Genomic DNA, 14,178 nt, shown 5'->3' on the forward strand with positions numbered 1-14,178 from the left:
GCTACATCTACCGAACCATGTTAATGCTAATAATTGCCATGCTCGAAGATCTGTCCTAATCTTTTCTATTAGGGGTAGATAATTCTTTCTATACAATTCTAAAGGGTCCGATGTTATCTATATCCCTAGATACTTTAGTTTATCTGTAGCCCACTGAAACGGAAATGATAATCGTAATAACTTCTCTTCTTGGGTGGATAACGATATGTTAAGTGCCTCTGATTTAGTTAAGTTTATCTTGTAATTTGAAAGATTGCTATATACCCGCAAAGCCTCTAAGATACTCGGGAGCATTATGCTTGGATTAGTTGCAAAAAATAACAGATCATCCGCAAATGCGGCTACTTTGTGCTGTTCCCCTCCAATTTGTACTCACGCTATATCCGGCGTGCTCCGCACCCTACACAGCAATGACTCCAAACACAAGACAAAAATAAGTGGGGACAATGGGCACCCTTGCCGGGTGCCGTTATTTATTGTAAAATAATCTGACCTCCACTCATTTACTCGCACCGCTGCTGTGGGTGAATTATACAGAGCCATAATATACTGTCTCATTTGCAGACCCAGCCCTATATATGACAGGGTGGCGCGGATAAAATCCCACGCCACCCTGTCAAAAGCTTTCTCTGCATCTGCAGCTAGAAGAACTAATTTCTTCTGTGTTATTCTTGCCCGATGTATCAAATCAATTGTTCGGATTGTATTGTCCCGGGCTTCCCGGGACGGTACAAATCCCACTTGGTCATAGTGTACCAGTTCCTTTATATACGGTAAGATACGATTTGCCAGAATTCGCGAGTACAGTTTAGTGTCCACATTTATCAGCGATGTAGGCCGATAGTTGGCACATAGAAGGGGATCTTTCCCCTCTTTATGGATTAGGGTTATATGTGCCCTCAGCAAGTCCGGGGGGAAATTTTCCCCCTTTCCAATTTCATTAAAGTGTAATAATAAGGGCTTTTTTAATCGCTCCCAGAATTTCTGGTAGTACGTTAAAGTAAGGCCGTCCGGGCCAGGCGCTTTATGTGATCTGGATTGTGCGAGTGCAATTGATATCTCTTCTCCCGAAATCTTGTCCTCTAATGTGAGTGCTTGTTCCTCTGATAATGTCTTCATACCTGATTCTCGTAAGTACTTGTCTATCTGTTCCCTTTTTTTCACATTAGATCTCCCTCCCCCCACTTCCGGCAGGTTATATAGGGAATGGAAGTAGGAACGGAACTCTTCTGCTATATCTGCAGATGTGTTTACCGCCCCTCCCCTCATGTCCCTTATACATGTTATCTGAGTTCTTCTATTCGGTCCCCTGATTGCTCTAGCTAGTAGTGCCCCTGGTTTGTTGGAATATTCATAAAAGTACCTTTTTGCCCACATCATACTCCGCATAGTCTTTTGAAACTATTTAATTCCTCCCTTACCTGTGTAAGGGGTGCCAGGTGTGTCTCTGCGAGTGTATTTTTATGTAGCCTACTCAGCTGTTCTATCTTACTCAAATATTCCCTGATTTTAGCTTCTCTTTCTCTTTTCCGTTGTGAACCCAGTTGAATTATTACCCCCCTTTACGCACTTATGCGCTTCCCAGATAACTGAGGGTGCAATGGGCTCTGAAGTGTTTTCCTTAAAGTAATGATCTAAGGCCTCCTCTATCACTCCTACATCTTCTGCAGATTGTAACACTGCCTCATTTATTCGCCAAGACATTGGTCTCTGAGTCTTAGACTCCCACTGTATAGACACAGATACTGGAAAATGGTCTGAGATTGAGAAATCCCCTATATCTGAAGCTGTCACCAATGGCAGATCTGCTTGTTGCACCATGATTCTGTCAATCCGACTATATGTGTCGTGTATTGACAAATAGTACGTGTAGTTTCTCTCTGCTGGGTTCATTGTTCTCCACGGGTCTACCAACCCCAGAAGAGAAATCTCTCGTTGCATCTTTCTTAGTTTTGCATATGAAATGCTTGACCTTTTCTTTGAGGTGTCTATTAGCGGTTCTGCAGCATAATTAAAATCCCCTCCCATTACAAGATGTCCCTCATGGAATTCCATCACAATTGGTACTAGTTTCTGAAGAAATGCTAAATGATCTGAATTGGGAAAATAAACATTCAGGAGGGTTACCTCTGCTCGTCCTATTTTCCCTTTTACCAAGAGATATCTCCCTAGTGGGTCTGCTAGTTCTTCTTTCAGACTCCAAGTCAAAGAGCCGGAGATTAATATACTCACCCCCTTTGACTTGGATATAGGCGATGTAGAATGGTACGACCACGGATAGTCCCTGTTTCCAAACTTTGGTACTGCATCTTTCCTGAAGTATGTCTCCTGAATAAATGCTACATGCGTAGCATCTCTTTTAAGATCACCCAGTAGTCTCTTACGCTTCTGCACATTATAAGTTATAAATTTACATCCTAATGTCTTCTTTTGCACCTCTCCCCTAGTCGGTGCCATCACTATGGATCTCGACCCTCCCTCCCCCCTCAGTACCAAGGGAGACAAAAAAAAAAATTAAATTAAAATTATAAGGGGGGGGGGGGACCCACACACTTCCCTCCCTCCCCCTCTCTAACGGTTATTCTAACCCAGCGCACCCAGGCGCTACCTATTGAGGGGCTTTAGTTAGCAAGAAGACGTGACAGACACAAAAATTTTCAAATGAATTTCCTATATACATATAACAACCACACTTTCAATCCAGGTCACTACTCTCAGGTTGATAATGATAGAAAAAAGCTCCCTATATGGAGCCGTGATCCTGTGGAGGGCAGCCTCGTTTTCCATTTTCCTATATTCTCCCTTCCCCACTATTCTCATCCTCCCATCCCGCTCTATCTTCTCTTGTCCTTAACTTATCTTACTTCTTTTCTTCCCTCCCCTCCCTATTCCATTCCTACTAAGTCATGTGAAAATATTGCGAAGTAGAAAGGGACACACAAAAAAAAAACCCTCTCTGTCCTCCTTCCTCTACTCCTTCCCTTCCTTTTCCTCATATAATTCTCTCCTCCCTTCCCTCTCCCCCCCTCCCCACTCTACCCTCTCCTCCCCTGACCCTGACTCTCCACCCTGACCGCTCCTATTCCCTTAGACCCCCCTACCCCTTACCCCCTTCCCCATCATTGCATTGTGCTTTACATTCAGACCAGCTCGTTTAGCTGGAATCAACCTTTCACCGTGTTTCTTGTCTCCGAAGGAGACACTAAGGAATTATTCATAATAATAAAAAACATAATATATCTAAAAAAAAAAAACACGTGGAAAAAAAAAAAAAAAGAAGAAGGGGAAAATTTATCAAGCCACAACCCCAAAAGCAAAAACACACATTGCATAGCGAATACTTCAATCCCCAGTGATCATATGTGACAAAAACCCCACACAAAAAAAAAAAAAAAAAACCCTAACCTCTAAAAAACATAAAAGGGAAAGAAGAGAGCAAGCCAATTCTACTCCCTCATGTCCCTAATTCTCAAACAGATATACCTTATTCCTTTAGTGTTCCAAAAAAAAAAAAGACCCCCAAAAAATATATTTTTCCTTTTTTTTTTTGGTGTAATAAAGTTATGATGTGAAGGAAAAAAAAAAAAAAAAAGGCAAACCCACCTCAACATTGTGTGCAGGCGGCCTAATTAAGGCAAAAGAAAATCAGCTGGCTTATACCCCATTGGGGGAGGAAAAAAAAAAAAAGAAGGGGGGCCCTCTACATCACTTATATCACACCAATAGCTCTACCTACGGATAGATAAGGAGGGTCAGGGACCCCACCTAAATCAAAAATCGTATATACATATCCGGCCTTTTCCCCAACCTCCCCTCCTCACCCTCCACAAGTATATTTTCTGTCCACGAAAGCCCCCACGGGGCTGAGGGAGCAAAGAAGCAAAAAAGAAGGAGCAGCAAAAAGAAAAAAAATCATCCCTTCCTCTTTCCAACACATAGCTAAGCTAAGGGAGGATAAAAAAAAAAAAAAAAAAAAATCGAATGATTGAGCGGGCCTATGTGTCTTGTACAATACTCATGTTGACCTCTCACCGAGGCCTTTCTTGTCCTCTTCTAATTCCTGCGGGTTGTTTGGGATTATACATCCCTGTTGTCAGAGAAACCTTCAGCTGCAGACTGGTCATCACATGACAAGCACCACATGACTTCCACATGACTTCCTGGCTGCCTATAAAAGCTGTGCTCAGAGGAATTGCTGGTTTGTCTTTCAGCTTCCTGTACCTGAGTTCCTGTTTCCTGTGTGATCATTTACCTGCTGTGACCCGGATTGATCCTGACCTACTCTGCTCTTCTCCTGGACCCGACCTTGGCTTGTTTTACGGACTTTGCTTTTGCTTACCTGTGTTTGACCCTCTGCCTGCGACCCGGATTTACCTTCAGTCTCCTGTGCCTTGACCTTCTGCTTGTGACCTAGTCTCGTCTCCTATCTCCAGTGCCTTGTCCCTCAGCCTGTGACCTGGATTGTCTGCTTACCTGTGTTTGACCCTCAGCCTGCTCCGGACTTCTTCTGCTGGATCCTGATCAGTCTCTGCTTCAGTTCTACAGGACCTCCACACAAGCTCTACCTGCCTGCTGGTAGCTTGTGCCTCTTTGTGCCATCCACCCTCTGTATCACCTCCAGAGGGGCGAAGTGCGCTTAGTCGCAACAGCGAACCGCTCTCGGCATCTCGGCCTTGGTGAGTACCTCTATTCTGATAGTACAAACCAGCCATGTCAGAGGCCGACAGAGCGCGTTCTCCTCTTGAGATCCTGTGCCAGCAGGTCACAACTAGAGCTGCACGATTAATCGTATGAAAATCGCGATCTCGATTCACCCCTCCTGACGATCTAACCCTGAAATATGCTCGATTCTTTGCATAGCAGAGAGAACAGCTGTGGAAAAAAAAAAAAAGCCTCCCAGCAAATGGCTATCAGCATAGTCTCCCAGTAACTATAAACAAAATGATTACATTGTATCTTTTCCTTCCCTCTGCCAGGGAGAAAGGAAGTTTAACCTCTTAAAGACTGGATCTTTTTCTGACATTTGTTGCTTGCAAGTTAAAATCATTTTTTTTTTGCTAGAAAAGTACTTAGAACCCCCAAACATTTTATATATTTTTTTTAGCAGAGACCCTACAGAATAAAATGGCGATTGTTGTAATATTTTATGTCACACTGTATTTGCGCAGCAGTCTTTCAAACGCAATTAATAGACTTTAATGAATAAAAAAAAAAAAACGTAACAGTAAAGTTATCCCAATTTTTTTTTTGTTACACAGAGAATCGTGAGAGAATCGTGATCTTTATTCCAAGCTAAAAAATCGTGATTCTCATTTTGGCCAGAATCGTGCAGCTCTAGTCACAACCCTCACTGATGCAGTCCAGAAACTGCAGGAAGGCTATGCCCAGATTGACGGTCGTCTCCAGCAACTTTCAGGGTCACCTGCATCAACAGCCGCAGCCCCTGCGCCCACCAGTGGAGCCTCCTCTTCTCAAGCTGCATCAAGCCCCACAGTGATCATGGCTACCCCTGAGCCCAGGGTTCCCACACCGGAGCGTTTTTCAGGCGATCGCAAAAAGTTCCGGGCCTTCAAAAATGCCTGCTCCTTGTACTTAGCCCTTCAGCCCAGGACTTTTTCGTCCGAAGTAGTTAAGGTGGGATTTGTCATCTCCCTGTTGACCGAAGAGCCGCAGGCCTGGGCCCACAGCCTGATGGAACAGAGGAGCTCTCTTCTGAATTCTTTGGACCTTTTCTTTGAAAGTAGGTCTCAACTATATGACGACCCCCAACGCACCGCTACTGCAGAAGCCGTGCTACACTCCCTGTCTCAAGGAAAGAGACCAGTGGAGGACTACACTGCTGAATTTCGAAAATGGCCAGCTGACACAGGGTGGAATGAACCCGCTCTTAAATACCAGTACCGCCAGGGGCTGTCAGAAGCTTTGAAAGATGAGTTGGCCAGGATTGAAACCCCTGCCACTTTGGAGGATTTAATCCAATCCGCTACCAAGCTAGACAGGCGCATGCGCGAGCGGCGCTCTGATCGCTCCCAGGGTCCTTGACCTAGTTGGATGCTCCCTAAACCTTCTCCCGTTCACCCATCCTTTCCAGTGACTCCTGTCATCTCTGCTCCAGAGGCTGAGCCCATGCAGCTTGGATTGGTCCGTGCTCCTCTTGCCCCTGAAGAGAAGCAATGACGGCGACAGGCCAATCTCTGTCTGTGCTGTGGGGGAACTGGACATTTTCTGCGTACCTGCCCCGTGAGACCCAGTAAGTCACGCTCGCAGTTTTTCATGAACTTTCAAAACCCTGGTTTATCCCAGACTTATGTCACCCTCTCTGTCTCCTTACAGCTAATGGAAAAGGAAGTTCATCTACCAGCAATTATTGATTCCGGAGCCTGTAGTTGTTTTCTAGACACTTCACTGACCCAAAAACTACACATTCCACTGCAAACCAAAGAACAAGGCCTCCAAGTCTACCTGGCTGATGGGTCTCTCCCTCGCTCTGGATTTGTCACACAACAGACAAGGCCCATCCTTGTCACCACGGACTCCGGCCACCAGGAGCTTCTAAGCTTTGACATCATCTTCTCCCCCATGTTCCCCATCATTTTGGGGCTCCCCTGGCTACAGGCACATGAACCTGACATCAATTGGAACAAGAAGAAAGTCTCCTTCTCCTCTCCCTACTGTTCCCAGCATTGCCTTCCTCCAGCTCCAGCCGCCTGTTTAACCGTAGCACCTAGACCTGACAATCTCCAGCACGTCCCTCCGGTATATCTTGAATTTAGAGATGTCTTTGATAAACAAAAAGCTGATTGCCTACCACCTCCATCGGTCTTACGACTGCCCCATTGATTTGCTACCTGGTTCCAAAATACCCTTTGGCCGCATCTTTCCACTATCAGAGACTGAACTAGCGGCTCTTAAGACGTATATTTATGAGAACTTGGATAAGGGTTTCATTCGTCCATCATCTTCACCGGCCGGAGCCGGCATCTTCTTTGTGGAAAAGAAAGATGGTTCCCTAAGATCATGCATAGACTATAGAGAACTGAACAAAATAATGATAAAAAAATCGCTATCCTCTTCCACTTATCCCAGAGTTGTTTCAGCGTTTCCGGTCTGCCCGAATATTCTCTAAGTTGGATCTGCGAGGTGCCTATAATCTCATCCGAATCAGGCCTGGAGACGAATGGAAGACTGCCTTCAGGTCCAGGTTTGGACATTATGAATATTTGGTAATGCCCTTTGGGTTGTGTAACGCCCCGGCCACATTTCAGCACCTGGTAAACGACATTTTTCGAGAATATCTGGACAATTTCCTAGTTGTTTACCTGGACGACATTCTTATTTTTTCTGCCACATTGAGCTACACCGGGTTCATGTAAAGACAGTCCTTGCAATTCTCAGGAGACACAAATTGTACCTTAAAGCAGAGAAATGCGAATTCGAAAAATCTGTTGTGCAATTCCTAGGCTTTATCATTTCTACCAACGGGGTCGCAATGGATCCACAGAAGGTCAAGGCAATTCAGGAGTGGCCGGCTCCAGTAGACAAAAAGGGGGTACAGCGGTTTATCAGATTCGCTAATTTTTACCGGAGGTTTATCGTTGGCTTCTCATCCATTGTTGCACCCATCACCCAACTAACCCGCCAACACAGTCGTTTTCAGTGGTCCCAAGAGGCCCAGGAAGCTTTTACCAAGCTCAAAGCTCTGTTCACCTCTGCACCAATCCTACGGCATCCGGATCCAGCCCTGCCATTTGTGTTGGAGGTAGACGCCTCGGAAACTGCCACTGGAGCCATCCTCTCCCAGAGACAGGGCCCCAAGGCTCTCCTCCATCCTGTAGCTTTCGCATCTCGGAAACTAAGTTCCCCGGAAAGGAATTATGATGTGGGAGACCGGGAGCCGTTGGCCATCAAGTTCGCTCTGGAGGAGTGGAGATATCTGTTGGAGGGTGCTTCCCATTCCATCATGATCTTCACCGATCATAAAAACCTAGAATACCTCAGGACAGCCAAACGCTTAAGACCCAGGCAAGCCCGGTGGGCCCTCTTCTTTTCTAGGTTCAACTTTCATATCTCTTATAGACCTGGCCTCAAGAATGGGAAAGCAGACGCACTCTCCCGGATGTTCCCTGAATCTCCCCAGTCAAGGGAACCTAGCACCATCTTATCTCCACAAAACTTCCTTCTGCTCACAGACACTGATCTTATGACCACCATCAAATTGGCATCCAGCCATTGTACTGACCCAGAAATATCCTCCTTGGAGAAACGAGATGACTTGTTCTGGTCCCAAGGAAGAATTTTTGTCCCACCGGAGGCTAGACCCATGACGTTAAAGTTGCTTCATGACCATAAACTGGCTGGCCACTTTGGGACTCAAAAGACTTTAGAATTGGTTGCCTGTTCTTTTTGGTGGCCTGGTTGGAGGCAGGACTGTAAAAAGTATGTTCTCTCTTGTATTTCTTGCCAGCGCAGTAAAGTGGCTAACACCAAATCTTGGGGATTACTTAGGCCTTTACCCATTCCAGAACGCCCATGGGCTGAAGTTTCTATGGACTTCATTGTTGATCTTCCTCCCTCGGAAGGTTTCACCTCCATTCTGGTAGTTGTCGACCGCCTTTCCAAAATGGCACACTTCTTGCCCATAGCTGCTTTGGAGACAGCTAACATTTTTATCAAAGAAATAATAAGGCTACATGGAGTACCCGACAGTGTTGTTTCTGACAGAGGGGTTCAATTCACCTCCAAATTTTGGAAAGAACTTTGTAAAGCACTACAAATAAAGGTCTGTCTCTCCTTTGCTTACCACCCTCAAAGCAATGGCCAGACAGAGAGAACGAACCAAACTGTGGAGCAGTATCTCCGCTGTTTCTCTTCTGGCTCCCAGGATGACTGGTCCTCTCTGCTACCCTACGCGGAGTTTGCGTATAATAATTCAGTTCATTCACCCACCAACCAAACGCCCTTCTGGTCTAACTTTGGGTTTCACCCTTCTTTCCTTCCAAACGCTACCCCCGAATTATCTGTTCCTGCTGTCCAAGATCGCATAGCCTCCATCCAACAGAACTTTCAAAGGATTCAGGAAACCATGCAAAAGGCCCAGGATGACTATAAGAAGTACTACAACAGGGGAAGGAAGGAGAACCCGGTTTTCAAGGTCGGTGAGGAAGTTTGGTTATCTTCAGCTAACCTCGGATTACCTTTTCCCTCACGGAAGTTGGGCCCAAAGTTCATAGGGCCGTTCAAAATCAAGAGGATGGTTAACCCTGTGGCCTTTGAATTGGCCTTACCCAGCTCTTACAGGATTCATTCTGTTTTTCATGCATCCTTACTAAAACCAGTGATTCCTAGCCCCTTCCCGGGAAGAGAGGAGCCGCCTCCTCCACCGGTCCAGGTGGATGGAGAAAATGAATTTGAGGTTGAAGCCATACTGAACTGCAGGAACAGGGGTAGACTTCTCCAATACCTAATCAAGTGGTAGGGGTACCCACCTGAAAACAACTCTTGGGAACCCTCAAGAAACATACACGCCCCTCGCTTGATCTGAGCTTTTCATGTGAATCACCCGGAGTTGATGTCCAGTTTGGGCGTCCAGAGGCCGCCCCTCGGGGGGGGCACTGTCAGAGAAACCTTCAGCTACAGACTGGTCATCACATGACAAGCACCACATGACTTCCACATGACTTCCTGGCTGCCTATAAAAGCTGAGCAAGTGCTCGGAGGAATTGCTGGTTTGTCTTTCAGCTTCCTGTACCTGAGTTCCTGTGTGATCATTTACCTGCTGTGACCCAGATTGACCCTGACCTACTCTGCTCTTCTCCTGGACCCGACCTTGGCTTGTTTTACGGACTTTGCTTTTGCTTACCTGTGTTTGACCCTCTGCCTGTGACCCGTATTTACCTTCAGTCTCCTGTGCCTTGACCTTCTGCTTGTGACCTAGTCTCGTCTCCTATCTCCAGTGCCTTGACCCTCAGCCTGTGACCTGGATTGTCTGCTTACCTGTGTTTGACCCTCAGCCTGCTCCAGACTTCTTCTGCTGGATCCTGATCAGTCTCTGCTTCAGTTCTACAGGACCTCCACACAAGCTCTACCTGCCTGCTGGTAGCTTGTGCCTCTTTGTGCCATCCACCCTCTGTATCACCTCCAGAGGGGCGGAGTGCGCTTAGTCGCAACAGCGAACCGCTCTCGGCATCTCGGCCTCGGTGAGTACCTCTATTCTGATACCTGTGCTCTGATTCCTCAGAATGTCTACCCAATCACTCACTGGTATTGGGGAAGTGTCTAAAAAGGCAAATAACTCCGGGAGCTGGTCAGGCCATTTCAATATGAATACATTGTTATTTCTCATCACCTTCAGATGGAAGGGATGTCCCCAATAGTACGTAGCTCCCACGCTCTTAAAGCGGAGTTCCGGGCACAAAATTCAATTTCTAATAATTACTGCATTGTATTCCTTACTCTCCGCTGAGTCAGAATTGGATATTCCCATAGTTTTTTTTTTTTCACTTACCTGTTTACAGAGGTTTGTATACTCACCTTTCAAAGGACTTCCTCCCTCCTGTGCCTCGGCTCTCCTCGTCACTTCCTGCCGCAATGCATCCTGGGAGCTCTTCCTCGGCCCTCCCATGATGCACTTTGCAGTCACATGGGCGGCCGACCACTGTTCTCATTTCTTGACTCACAGGCCTACGCCCACTGGAATCAGGAAGAAGGGAAGACATTTCCCCACAACGGACTCGGCAATCCACAACAAAGATGGCGCCGCACATCAGAAATTATATAAAGTAAGATTTTATTCTTGCAAACTCATTATTTCACCATTCTAACCAGGTTTAGCGGATGTATCGATGTGTAAGGGTGATTGTTAGGGGGAGATTGAAAAAAAAAAAACGATTCTGTGCCCGGAACTCCGCTTTAATAATCTCCAATAAGGGTTTAATTGATGCCCTCATCCTCAGGGTACTCCGTGACAGGTCTGGTAATAAAGTTATTTTGGCTCCTTCAAAATCAATCGGACCATTAGACCAGGCAGCTCTGAGTATATCCTCTTTAATTGAATAAAGGTGGATCCTTATCAGGACATCGGGGATTAACTCCTTGTCTATCCGTCACTGTATTTTAACTCTATGTATCCTATCGAACTCAATTTTCTCCATATGAGGTTTTTTCAGTACCATATTTATGCCCGTGACTTTAGTTTTAAGCTCTGGAGCCTGTATTGACATTGGTAGCCCCCGCAGTCTTATATTATTCCTGCGGCTACGATTTTCCATATCGTCCTGCTGCATTTGCAACAGAACGATTTGTTTTTCCAACCATACATGTGATTCTTCCATATACGCCAGTCTGCCATCCATATCACTTTATATTGCTTCCATTCTAGCCACCCTACCCTCAGTCTGGTCTATTTTTTGTTTTATACTATTGATTTCTATATTAATGTCACTTACTATTGCTGATGCCATGTCCTGCATGGCTTGCTTTGTAGGGATCAGTTTTACAAAGTCTCTCCACTCTTTTGCTGAGGGTAGCTGTGACTGTTGGATTTGTGGCAGAATTTCCCTTGACTTTTCCCCCGCTTGCTCTTGAATCATATTTCTCTCCACCATGACTTCCGCGGTTTGTTTAATTGTATTACTCTTTGATGCCATTTGCAATGTTTCAAGCGTAGTGACAGTCTGACGCTTCTGGGATGCCTTCAATCCCACTTTACTTCGTGTAACTACTGGGCATCTTAGGAAATATGTAGAGATGTCTGAACTTTTGGCCCCGGCTTGCTTTTTTCCAGAGCTAGGTGAATTACTCATATGCGGTATATGCCGGTCTGGTTCACCTACTCACATAATTACTTCGTCCACCTGTTCCTCCGAAGGGGGGATGTGGCTGCTACCACCACTCTGATCACGGAGCTCCTACTCCTTCACTCTGTAGCCAGCCCCCGTACCCTTCCGGTTTCAGCCTCTTTCATCCGCCCGGTATTACTATATACCTCCGCCTCTACTCACTGCTTGGCCCCCCCCCCCCCGGGCTTTCGTACTCCCGCCGTCTCCGGGTGGTGAATCTCTTCGGAATAGAGCACAGCCTGCTGCTTAGCGTGGGGTATAGGGATGTTTGTCCAGCGTGCGGCTGCTAGCACCACCCGGATCACGGAACTCCAGCTGCGAGCGTCCTCGCGTCTCCATTGCTAGAATCCGCCCCTCTAACCTTAGGTCGAGAGCAATTATTCTGGGGCCATTATTCCTGTTTTTCTCAAAAATAATGGCCTTTACAGCGTTGTCTTTGCACCATGTTGGGTAGTGAGTTTAGACACACAATTTTAGCGGTTGACATAATTGTGTATGTGTGTGTTTGTGGGAGGGAACTTTGTTTTTACAAGTTTAAAATGCAGATTTTATCTTGTGTGAAAATTATATTTTGTTTAAAGCCCATCTCTGGGGAAACAAAAAATGACCAAAACCCCAATTGAGCATTTAACCCTTGTATAACGGGGGCAGCCCAACTTCAAAGGTTACATGGTCATTTTGGTGTAGGGAACCAGAAAAAGCTAATTTACTTATCCAATCCTCTGATCCCTCAATACCGGCACTTTCCTCTACTGCCCTACCATCTGGCAGTGGACTGTCTCTCCTCCTGTCCCATCAAGGGCTATGGGCTCTGCATTGGTCTTGATGGTCTCAGAGAACCTGTGACCACTCTTTATAAAAAGATCCTCCTAAGTAACCCAATCTACATGTTCCAATTGCCACTACGGGCAACCCGCCTTTAACCCCTTATATTCCCATCCCAATATTGTCCAACCAATGCAGTCCAGCTAATTCTTCATTATCTGTCTACAGAGAAACCCGTATAGATCACATGACCACACAAATGAGGATGGAGGAGGATCGGAGTCACATGACTGAGAGGTTATTAAGGCTCAGCCTGGAGATCATCTACCTACTGATTGGAGAGGTGAGGAGGATTCTGGGAGGTCACATGACATCCCTCTTATCTCTATTAATAAAACACAGACCTGACCAGAGAGGTGAGGAGGATTCTGGGAGGTCACACAACATCTCACTTGTCTAGTCTGATCAATAGACCATGTTCTTATTGTGACATGTAGATGAAGTCAGATGAATTCTATTTGTTTATCTTTCTCCTGATCTGTAGGATTGTGTTGTAGTGAAGAAGTCTAGTGGAGAACCAATCTCAGGGGGATGGAGCAGGACTCAAATCCCCACCATGGTGCCTTCACCTCGTTCTCCTATACCTGAGAGGAACAAAGAGCAGAAGATCCTGGAACTGACCACCATGATGGTCCATCTGCTGACAGGAGAGGTGAGCGGTGCTGGGAATTCTGGGACATTATCCAGTAACAGACAAGTGATGTGTCTGGATGGTGACTGTATCACTGTGTGTGTCAGGTTCCTTTAAGGTGTCAGGATGTCACTGTCTATTTCTCCATGGAGGAGTGGGAGTATTTAGAAGGACACAAGGATCTCTACAAAGACATCATGATGGAGAATCAGCCGCCCCTCACATCACCGGGTAAGAGGAGACTTTATTGTAAAGGAGAGAGCAGTACGGAGGATCCACCTAGATCCCCCATCATCTGATAAACCCATAGAAACAATGTATTCAGTCAGTGTGTGTGTTTCCTACAGATAGATTCAGTAATGGGAACCCACCAGAGAGATGTCCCCGTCCTCTGTATTCCCGGGATTCCACACAGGAAGGTCACACCATCCCTCACCATCATCAGGTAGATGAGGAACAATCACTGATAGTATCATTAGGATCTGTACATTATCTGCATTGTTACAATTGATGTCATTTTTATTCTATATTCAGAGTGGAAACCTGAGAGATTCTAAAGTTGAGGTTAAATCAGAAGAAGAAGAGAGGTATGTGAGGGATGATCAGCAGTCTATGGAGGAGGATGGAATAACGGGGACATTTATAGAGGAGGACACTCCTACAGAGATCAGAACAGGTGGGTCATTAACACCAAATACATGTAATGCACTGGTTACTGAATACCAATATTATGAGTCCTGACCCCTGCACTATATACTTTATGTTGTGCATTACATACTCCTGACCCCTGCTCTGTAAACTCTATATTGCACATTACATGCTCCTGACCCCTGCACTATATGCTCTATGTTGTAAATTACATACTCCTTACCCCTGCACGATATA

The 14,178-nt window shown here is 45.8% G+C and overlaps 2 protein-coding genes across 2 annotated transcripts in view; one reads left to right on the plus strand and one right to left on the minus strand.

Moving 5' to 3' along the window:
• LOC309550260 (uncharacterized protein) overlaps positions 1 to 14,178 on the minus strand; it is a gene marked incomplete at both ends in the record, with an annotated part of 1,652,360 nt that overhangs the window by 631,069 nt on the left and 1,007,113 nt on the right. The window lies entirely within an intron of this gene.
• The window catches only part of LOC309549829 (uncharacterized protein), a gene marked incomplete at both ends in the record, with an annotated part of 54,906 nt that continues 52,538 nt past the window's right edge, over positions 11,811 to 14,178 (plus strand). The window contains one exon of the mRNA XM_082250330.1: positions 11,811 to 11,969. Within this exon, the coding sequence (XP_082106456.1) occupies positions 11,811 to 11,969 (159 nt within the window). The remainder of the gene's footprint in view (positions 11,970 to 14,178) is intronic.

This window comes from Pelophylax lessonae (assembly GCF_965119305.1).
Source record: "Pelophylax lessonae genome assembly, chromosome: 3".
In the NCBI taxonomy this organism is placed as follows: domain Eukaryota; kingdom Metazoa; phylum Chordata; class Amphibia; order Anura; family Ranidae; genus Pelophylax; species Pelophylax lessonae.